Source organism: Ctenocephalides felis, unplaced genomic scaffold (assembly GCF_003426905.1).
Source record: "Ctenocephalides felis isolate EL2017-DRISC unplaced genomic scaffold, ASM342690v1 CF-g0.4_SCAFFOLD_01886, whole genome shotgun sequence".
Classification (NCBI taxonomy): Eukaryota; Metazoa; Arthropoda; class Insecta; order Siphonaptera; family Pulicidae; genus Ctenocephalides; species Ctenocephalides felis.
This window is the reverse complement of record NW_020538040.1, coordinates 111,082,514-111,094,028: the sequence shown is the minus strand read 5'-3', so window position 1 is coordinate 111,094,028 and position 11,515 is coordinate 111,082,514. Positions and strand designations below refer to the sequence as shown.

Here is an 11,515-nt window from a genome sequence, read left to right as displayed (position 1 = left end):
ACGTTGAGTAGGATGCAGCGAAAGCCGCTATAGTAAAAGAAGGCAAGAAGGATTCCGGTAATCTTCACCGAGATAGAGTAAACTTTGCACTATCGACTAGATGTTGTGAAACGCCGATGGAGAGACTCGGCTCCAAAATTGACGAGCTAGCGGAGGATTTCAAAGATAGGAACAATGTTCACAGCAGAATAAAGGAGCTAATCAGGTCGGTTGATACAACATATAGCCTGGCATTGAAAGAAGTGGCTCGACGAAGTTCGAAAAAGAAAGGGGCACGGGATCCGAAAGTAACCTTGAAGGAAACCGAGAAACCGGAAACCGAAAAAATCGAATCAAATGATAGTAACAGAAACAGCCATCATAGGAAAATTCGGAAAACCAAGGCTGTTCTGGTTCAATCAGCTGAAGGACGAACGTACTCTGATATTCTTAATGAGATCAAGGAAAAGGTAAACCCATCAGAGACTGGCGTGAATATAAAGTCTATCAAACAGACAAAATTTGGAGGTGTATTATTGGAAATGCGTTCCAAGTCCGAAGATAGTGCAGCCTTTGCAGCCGCGATAAGGGCAGCAAATGGAAACATAGGAACAGTGAAAACACTGACGCCGCTGACGACAATAGAGATTGTTGACCTTGATGGTGTCTCTACCGAAAGCGATGTCCGCAAAGCACTCAATCGGGACTTTATGACAAAACTGGAAATTCGACGAGTGAACTGGACTAAAGTCACATCAAGAGGACAACGAGCAGTCCTTTGTGAGATAGATGATGCCAATGAAATCAAAGCCCTAAATAGGGCTAGCATAGGAATTGGGTGGGTTAACTGTCACATTCGCCCAGTTGTTAATGTGGCCCGCTGCTTTAGATGCCTCGGTTTCGGACACCAAACGCATAAATGCGGGGAACCAGATAGAAGCAAGTTTTGCTACAAATGCGGCTGGGAAAATCATAAGTCTGTAGACTGCACGGAAAAGCCAAAATGCTTCCTATGTACAGTAGACAAAGAAGATCGGAACAGCTAGAGCCATGTCTCCGAATCCGGTACCTGTAAGGCATGCCGTGTAGCACATGCCGAAGCCACGAGAAAACAGAAATGATGCAGATTCTACAAGATAATCTGAATAGATGTGCCTTGGCGCAGAATCTACTGCGCCAACGTATCTTTGAAGATAAGATCGATATCTGCCTTATCTGCGAGCAATATATGAATATTCAGGATAAATCATGGTTCGCAGATAAATCTGGCACGGCAGCAATATGGATCATAAACTCAAAGAAGATCACCGTCAATGACAACGGAAGCGGAGAGGGTTTCGTCTGGATCATTCGTGAGCATCTACCTTTCACCAAATGAAGGGATTAGCATATTTCGCCAGAAAATGGCAAGCATAGAAGACACTCTCGGCAAGTTCGGCGAATTAGTCATTGTAGCTGATTTCAACACAAAATCGGATGAATGGGACGCCAAATACTCGGACACCAGAGGAAATGACGTGGCAGACTTTGCTGCAAGATTGGACCTTACTGTGCTAAATACTGGGAGTATTACAACTTTTAGAAAACCAGGATATCAGAAATCTATCCTCGACATTACGTTGGTCACTCCAAGAATAGCGAACATGATTGGAGACTGGACTGTATCTGAAGAGTATAGTGGCAGTGATCATCAACATGTGACATTTAGTATTGGATCTGGTCTGACTCGACCATGCAACTTTTACAAACGGAGGTGGAATGCTAAGGAGCTTGACCCTGAAGCGTCGGGAACAGCCCTCGAGCAAAACACATCTACTCAAGTTAATCCAATACTAAGTACCCGCAGAGAGACGGAAAAAACAGTCCTTAGAACTATGAATGCTATTATCAACGCATGTAACGCCTTTATGCCACGACCAAAAAATCAGGGTATACACAGACCAGCATATTCGTGGTCATCATAAATAGCAGAACTACTGAAAAGATGCCACGCACTACGTCGCCGCGCCACAAGAGCTGCAAAAAGCTCCCGCTACCAAAATTTGTATACAAATGAGTACAAGCAGGCAAAAAAGACCCTAAATGAAGCCATAAGATCAGCTGAAGCCGAATTGTGGAAGGAGATTTGCAATGATCTTGACAAAGATCTCTGGAACAAAGCCTATTATTTTGTTACAAAACGACTTGGTAGAGCTATACCAGAAGCACCAAAATCTCCTGCTCTGATGAATTGCATCGTAGCGGAACTATTTCCTAAACAACGGAAAAGGAGACAAAAACAGTAAAACTACACCCTTCACTGTCAAGGAACTACAAGATGCGGCAAAAACCACTAAGACTGTAAAATCACCAGGCCCTGATGGCATCCCGGCCTTAGTGATCAAGACTGTAACCTTGGAGTTTACGTATATTCTTCTGAACGCCTACAATGCCTGTCTGGCGACCGGCACCTTTCCTACGGCCTGGAAGCGGCAAAGATTGGTCCTAATAGACAAAGGTAAGGAAATCCCCGTAACACCATCGTCGTTTTAACCACTCTGCATCTTAAACATTGCCGGCAAATTGCTTGAGAAACTCATTCAATGCAGACTGCGCAACGACATTGAATGCGCCGCAGATTTGCCAAGAAGCAACACGGATTTTAAAAAGGACAATCGACGATCGACGCGATTCGGAAGGTGACGGAAACAGCAAGAGAACCATGGCGTCATAAAGCTCGTAAAGTGTGTCTCCTCCTTACATTCGACGCTAAAAACGCCTTTAACAGTGCGAATTGGGAGGATATTTTAAACGCTCCAGAGCACAATTTTGACGTGAAGCCAGAGAATCTAGGTCTAATAGATGACTACCTCAATGAGAGAAAGTTGATAGTAGAAACGACGGAAGGTCATAAAGAACACGAGATTACAGCTGGTGTACCTCAAGGCTCAATTTTAAGAGCCGATTTGTGGAACGCTGTTTACGACGAGCTCCTGGAGATCCCTTTTCCGAAGCAGGTAGAACTCACGGGCTTTGCGGACGACGTCGCAGCTACGATCGTAGTGGACAGCACTGACGAGGCTGAACTACTCGTTCGAGAGACCGTTGATACCATAGAGACCTCGCTTGAGAAACATCACCTAAAGCTGGCCAAACAAAAAACGGAGATGGTTGTCTTGACTCGACAAAAATGGTTTCCAAAACCATTCACTGTAGACATATGAGAGACAACTTTGACGTCAACAAGGGCCTTGCGCTACTTCGGAGTAATGATAGATGAGAAGCTATTTTTCCGAGAACACCTTGATAGTGCATGCATAAAAGCTAGCAAGACGGTATCCAACTTGTCAAGGATTATGGCTAACTGCATGGAACCACGAACCCGAAAACGACGAGTCCTTCTTGAGGTAGCCCATTCTGTACTGCTATACGGAGCGGAGATATGGGCGGATATCCTCAAGCATAAAACATATCGGCGCAAAAAACACCAGTGCAAAGGCGAGGAGCTCTATCGCACGGTCTCAGAAGCAGCTGTATTGTTAATAGCAGAAGCCACACCAATTGACTTGCTAGCATTCGAGAGAGTAAAACACTACGACGCTATAATATATGGCGACAGCTCCAACAAAACAAGATCGAGAATAAAAAAAAAACGCTACAAGAGTGGCAAAATCGGTGGACGTCAGGAGAGATGGGCAGATGGACGTCGCGCCTGATTCCGAACATTAGCGTCTGGCTTTCTCAACAATACGGAGACACAGATTATTTCTGACCCAGCTACTGACAGGACATGCACAGTTTAATGCTTATCTTTTTAAGATGGGCTTGCATAGCACGCCAATGTGCAAATACTGTCCAGATAAAATCGACGACGCTGAGCACACGTTCTTTGAATGGCACCAGGCACCAAGCACCAGGCTCACCTTCTCAAATCTTGTGACATACATGATGAAACAGGAAGAAAACTGGTCAGCTTTAGCAGCATATGCACAGCACCTTTGAAGAATAAAACCGGAGAAAGGGACCAGTAGTAAGAAGAAGGCGTCGCAAAAATCTTCACACTACCGTCTAGCGTTGTCTGCTTATGGAGATTTTTTTTCGCACCTCTATAAAAAAATACACATACACATATACACACATACATCCATTTTTTCTAAGGTATACCAAAATATTCAGAAAATTTTGAAACGTAAAGATATATCAAATTTTCATTTTCGATTATTTTGCGATAACTATAACTTGCCCCACGGAAAGTTAAAAATGATAAAAAGTCTTGATTATGGATTACTACACATAATATTAGTATTGATTATAAATAACTACACAATATTATTAACTTCCCATGGGGCAAGTTATAGTAATCGCAAAAAATCGAAAATGAAAAATTTTATATATCTTTACGTTTTTGAGTTTTCTGAATATTTGGCATACCACAGAAAAAATTGATGTATGTGTGTGTGTGCGGGTACAAATTTTCGTCGACGATTTTGAGAACATGGTTCAACCGATTTCAATTATTCAAAACTGTTGATTGCTGTTGATAAGGAGAGGTGCTGATTAGTTTTTGGCATAAGTTTCGAAGATACGGGGCAAAAAGTGCCAAAAACGGTAACTCAGTTTTTAAGAGAACGGAGCGTCCGATTTCAATAATTCACAAATCATTTACTTGTATTAATAAGATGAACAACTGATCAAATTTTCATGAAGGCAGGTCTAGCGGTTTCGGAGATCTAGTAAAAAAAGTAAAAAAACGCCATTTGGCGATCAAAAATGATCATTAGACATATGCACATCAAATTATTAGATATTTTATAGAGATTTTAACAATAAGTATAAATTTTGTTAACATTCATATTGGTTCCGTACCAATATTTATCCGTTAGACGGCGAAGCGGCGCTTACGCGCTTCGATATTTCATCTCTATGCAGTTAAAGCAGTATGATTACTTTGAAAAAAAAGTTCAGAATTTCCAAAATTTTTTAAATACTTATAGTTTTTCAAAAACCTTATTTTTTTAAAGTATTTTTTTTTTCAAAAATATTTCTTTAAAAATAATAATAATTTTTGTTACGGAAAGTTCCAGAAATTTGCCTTAAGGCACGATTCCATGCGCCTCACTAGTTATTGGCTCGAAAGCTCGCGCAACACGTCCGTTCGGGTCGAGGATTCCACGGGAACTGAGAATTGAATTCATAGACACCGAACATATATGAAACTGTAGTAATTGATAAAATAAACTCAGTCTTTGCAAGGATTCCGTATTTAATTTAATTGTATTTAAAAATATATATTTCAAATTAGTCTAATTTTTACTATGCTACCTGCTGCTCATTTGATCTCGGAGCTCCATTAATTCCCTCATCCGAAGACCCAACGATATTTTCATGTAAAGCTCCGTTACTTGCTGTTTCTCTTACGCGTGGGCATTGCACAGATTTTGGTCGTACTTTCTTCTCTACCGCAAGTCTATTTGCGGGTACTACTTGTCCTTGAATTTCTGTTTCTACGGCGTTTAATTCGTATGAAATGCGTTGTCGTTCGCCGAAGGAACTAACTGCGCGCAATTTGCGAAATCGGCAGGTAGCAATTCTGTAACAATATATATAGATATGGGTCATTCTTTTACAAACCGAACACCAATTAACCTTACATTTTAGAATTGTCTGAAAATTTGGTTACAGATACTATTCATAAAATCATTTGACACGTATTTCAGGATTTTGCTCAAAAAAAAATTTTTACATAAATATTTACGATTGAAATATGGATTTTTTGCTCAATTTCTATGAACATCATCTGCGGTAAATTAATTATCTCCGGATGTGCTGATCGGATCAGTATTATTTTTTTTTATTACACTCATATTGAAGTGAACTTTGTAATGATTAAAATTTTTTTTGTTTTTGCAATTTTCTCAACAATAACAACCCTTAAATATTTACAAAGGTTTCACTCAGCCTTACCCCAACTTGAATCGATCCAAAGAAAACATATTTTTTGTTTTTTTCTCTGCAACAAAATTCTTTTTACAATTTGTTGGAGACTTTGTTACATCGAAAGATATTAAATATTTTCAAGCGCGAGCCGCGCTTTTCACGTCGGGGACCTCAAAGATTTGTACTCATTTGTCACTTTCGAATGACAATCTTATTGTTTTTTGGTTGAAAAATATTTTATAATTTTGCTTCTGGCGAAAAATGAATATATAGTCGAAAAAAAAACATTGAGGGAGAGCGGAGCTTAAAAGTTCGTGGGTAAAAAGGTCCACTGCCAATATCTCAAAAACAAGTAAAGTTAGAAATTTTTTAACATTGGCGCCAAACGTCAAACCAATGGCTGAACTGTCACATACAATTTCAGACGTCATTTTACAACGGAATGAGTCATTGAAGATCCTTGAAAAATTGATAAATAAACTGCACAAGATTGTCAAATCAAAGTCAAACATACATGATAAAGTCAATTTAAAAGCAGGCAAAATAGCGGCCGTAATAAAAAAAAATTATTGATTTAGACAAGCAATGGGAAGAGAAAATAGGCCGAACCATGTATGATAAGGATGAAGTAGTGATAAGTGATGTCCGAAGTGGTAGAACATGCCACTGTAGAGGAAAGTGAACGACAGGGCACAAGCGATTGCAAAAACCAAAACTCAAAAATATGAGAAACAGTCAGCTTAATGAAAAAATCGTTTGCCAAGACGTCAGTCGATTATAGAAATATAAAACGAATAACAAATCGAGGTAAATGACTGGCACAAAGTTCAGCCGAGGAAACAGAAAAAAACAAAGCTAAGGTACATCTGTCAGAATAAGACTCTAATTATAAAATGATAAAAAATCTTAGAATATTTCCCAAATAAAATGCCTTATTGCTTCGGCCTACCGAAAAAGTCAATTATTCCAAAATCTTGCGTCGTATCAAACAAGATGTCCCTGATGACCAAGTAAATATGACAGTAGACGAAATAAAACCAGAATTGGAGACTTGTTGATAACTATATCCAAAAAAAGCGCGGACAAAGACCAAGTACTACAACAGATTATTGCAGGCGTGTTAAAGGATATTCAGTCTGCACTACAGAAAGCAATCGGAGAGTCTGTAACACACCAACAGAAGCAATTAAATTTCGTAAGGCGCACAGAGGTAGGATTGCAACTGTTGCTCTTTCAGCGGCAAGTGTACACGATCTGCTCAAAGCAAGTAGCAAAATACGAATTAGATGGGTCAACTGTCAAATTAAAACCGTCAAGAAACCAATTCGATGCTTCAAATGCTGACAAATAGGACATTATGGATCACAGTGCAAGAGCAACGCGAATCGCACTAATTTATGTATGAGATGTGGAAAAGCAGTTCACAAAATATCCAACTGTATAAATGAAGCAAAATGTGCACACTGCGCAATAGAAACACTGAAAATACAGCACATCATGCCGGCACTCACAGATGTCCTGTATATAAGAAGGTCTTGGAGAAAATAATGAACACAAAAATATGAAGCAGCTAAACATGAATCATTGTGAGGCTGCACATGACTTGCTTATGCAGACGGTAAGAGATATGAAAATTGATGTTGCCCTCTTATCAGAACCTTACAAACAACTAACTGATACAACCATAAACCATAGAAAACGGACCATAGAAACCATAGAAAACGGACAGAACAACCAAAGCTGTTATTTGATCCTGTGGCAAATTTTGTTTCCAAAACGCCGTTAACAATAGCAGATTTTATTCTAGAATCGTACAGTAGAGGATGCAAAACGATGTAGTACTGAATAATATTCTGAACATGTAGTACTGAATAATATTCCACCCATAACACTGCAAGAACTGATGGAAGCTTGTCATCGAGTTGGAAACAGTAAGGCACCGGGATTAGATGGAATTCCTAATATCAGCTTATAAACATCAATTATGACATCTCCAACAATGTTTCTTAATGCTTATAATACATGTCTAAAAGAAAGGGTTTTTCTACAAAAATTGAAACAGCAAAAATTAGTGCTTTTCCCAAAGAAAGAAAACCACCAGATAAACCAACATTCTACCGTCCGATATGCATGCTGGATACAGCAGGTAAAATGTTTGAAAGATTAATTCACCTAGGAATAGATGCAGTAGTTGATCCGCTTCTAGCAGACAATCAGTATGGTTTTCGCAAAGTGCGATCAACTATCGATGCTATAAGCTTGGTAGTTAATACCTAAAAGGAAGCAATTACTGGAACGAGATGGAAGGGGGGTGCCAAAAAGTACTGTCTTGTAGCTACATTGGATATAAAAAGTGCTTTCAATTCTGCAAACTGAGATTGCATTATGAATGCACTCCGCGACAAGAACGTGCCAGCATACCTCTGCAATATAGCGGAAAGCTACTTTAAAGAGAGAATTTTAATGTACGATTCACGCGAAGGTACAAAACAAAATAATATAACAGGAGGTGTGCCGCAGGGCTCTGTTCTAGGCCCATTACTGTGAAATATTATGTATGATGGCCTTTTGAGACTTGAGATTCCAGCATGTGTGAAACTAGTAGCATATGCAGACGATGTAGCCATAGTAGTTGTTTCCAAACAAATTGATGACATCGTAAGTCTATTTAACATAACCTTGAGAAAAATTAATCGCTGGATGAGATCAATGAAGCACCAATTAACACAACAAAAAAGTGAAGCTGTTGTTATCACGAGTAGAAACATAATAGAGACTATCAAGCTGAAGATAGGAAATCTAGCAATCATGTCAAAACCTCACATCTGTTACCTCGGCGTAATACTAGATGCTCGATTTAATTTCAATCAAGAGGTGGAACACGTTAGTGCTAAGGCGTCAATAGTTAGGACGAGACTTGCTCGACTGATGCCTAATATTGGAGGCCCTAAACAAACCAAAAGGATATTACTAGCATCAGTGGTTACTTCGGTGCTTACATATGGTATCACCATCCCCAGTAGAAATGTATCATGGCCAGAGGGATAAAAAATCGTGGCGCAATATTCAAATATTTTTTTTATTTGGGCCGGACAATATTTGTTTTTAAAATTATGGAAAATTTGGAAAATTTATGGGAAACTGTTTCATATGGTTTATTACAAATAAAAAAATGTTTCTCATCTGATTTACACCTCTAATTTTATATTTACACGAATTATACATAATTTTTAAATGCGGGCGTAATTAACGTTTTTTACGTGTTACCAAGATTTGTTACTTCAGTATTATCGAACTTGGGAAATACATGGTATTTATAAGGGTCACGAAAAAATAAACTTTAAATAATTAATTAGCACCACAAAACATAAATAAAGCTTTTAAAAAGTCATATGCTCGATCGTAATTAATAGTTTGATACATTTTTTTTATAAATTCAATATATATTTTAAATGTGGGCCAGATGAAAAATCTTTGCGGGCAACCAAGATTCGTTTCTTCAGTATTATCAAACTTGGAAAATACATGGTATTTATATGGGTCACGAAAAAATAAACTTTAAATAATTAATTCGCACCTCAAAGCATGAATAAAGCTTTTAAAAAGTCATATGCTCGATCGTAATTAATAGTTTGATACATTTTTTTATAAATTTAAAATATATTTTAAATCTGGGCCAGATGGAAAATCTTTGCGGTCAACCAGGATTCGTTTCTTCAGTATTATCTAACTAGGGAAATACATGGTATTTATAAGGGTCACGAAAAATTTTTTAAATAATTAATTAGCACCAAAAACATGATTAAAGATTTTAAATGGTCATATGCTCGATTGCAATTAATAGTTTGATAATTTTTTTTACATTAATGCAGTGATTTCCAGCCTGTGGGGCGCGCCCCCCTGGGGAGGCGCCATACCGTTCCAGTGGGGGCGCGAAGCTGTTTTAAAAATATTTTTTTAAATGCTGAGTAAGTGTCAAAAACAAATCAGCAAAATACTTAAAGTACTTCTAACAGTGTTAGAACTCAAAAAAGAAATTGCAAGAAAGAGACGAAGCAATCTTGTTTTAGGACACAAAGTTCCTCGTAAAATTTGCGTATTTAGTTGATATTTTTCAAAGGCTTAGCGATTTAATTAAATCAATGCAAGTATCTCAAATTCGTGCTTTTGTTCAGAAAGACAAGATTACGCCTTTAATGAAAAAATTAGAACTGTGTATAGTTAGTATCAAATAACTTTATAACTTTAACATGTTTCCCACCTTTAAAAGTACTTGTGTTACTGATGAAATAGAAGTAAGTAAAGATCTTATTATTATATCAGTCATATGACTAGTCTACGAAACCAATTTTCGCATTACTTTATATAATTCCGTCCAAATACGAATGGATTAGAAATCCATTTGTCATTGAGAAACATGATGATTTTGGTCATTCAACAGCAGAGCAGAAAATGATAATTGATTTATCTAGTAATAGCACATTGAAGCAGATGTTTCAGGACGAAAATATATTGTTGAGTTTTGGTTACTAGTAAAGGACGATTTTCCTACTTTGCCAAATAATGCTTTAGAAATTTTATTACTATTTGTGAGATCTTACTTATGTAAAACAGAAAATTCTTATAATATATAGTTATGTTTGTATGTATATTTTTTATAATACTGTGTATTATTTGGCATAATTACAGTTATATTAAGTATACTTCAATTAAATTGTTAGAAAAATAAGAAGGGGGGGGGGTCGCAAAGAAGGAAGGGTTGGAAACCGCTGCATTAATGCCTTTAAAAAGTCAATATTAGAACCCATATGGACTCCATATAAATCCAATATTGATAAACAATAAATCCCATTCACAACCAATATAAGCCAATATTAAAAACCAATATAAGAATAATATAAATAAACAATATTTACTCTATATAAAAAACCAATATAAGCTGAATATAAATAAACAATATTTACCCCAAATACAAAAATATTATTTAACGGTTAAATAAAAAATATTATTTCATTTATATAGAAAAACAGTATTTAACTCATTGATAATATCATAGCTATTCTTTGATCAGCTCGATTGAAATTAACAGTTTGATATAAATTGTATATAAATTCAATATATTTTGTAAATATTATATTAAGATAAACAGACCTTTTTTTATTATCAAACTTGGGAAATAATATGAAATAATACATTGGGCAAGAATATGATCAATTTTAAATAATCAATAAGCGCCAAAAACATCAATGGTGCCTCTTAAAAATCATATTCTTGATCAGAATTAATTAATTAATAGCTAAATTAATTAAATCCATTATAATTTGTTTATGTAAGTGTAATCGATGACCGTTGAATATACATACTTTGTTCCATGTTCTTAAAAATAGATTATTGTACTCAAATGAAAAAAATGTGATAACATATTTTTTACATGAAAAAATAAAAAACGATTAGATGATTCAAACCACTACGCCACCAACAGTACGAAAACGATGAGCATTAGCGCATATCTCGCTTTATACACAGGGTATATTATTATGCTGATTTATATTATTTGCAGCGAAATACTCGAAATAAAAAGCAATAAATAAATTACCTACTTATAAAGGTTAAAAAATTT

At 36.7% G+C, this 11,515-nt stretch overlaps 1 protein-coding gene across 1 annotated transcript; it reads left to right on the top strand.

Annotated features, from left to right (window-relative positions):
- Window positions 1-3,227: 3,227 nt before the first annotated feature.
- LOC113375706 lies at window positions 3,228-3,674 on the top strand. The gene has a single exon (XM_026615651.1). The coding sequence runs from the start codon at window positions 3,228-3,230 to the stop codon at window positions 3,672-3,674; it is 447 nt and encodes a 148-aa protein (XP_026471436.1).
- Window positions 3,675-11,515: the final 7,841 nt, after the last annotated feature.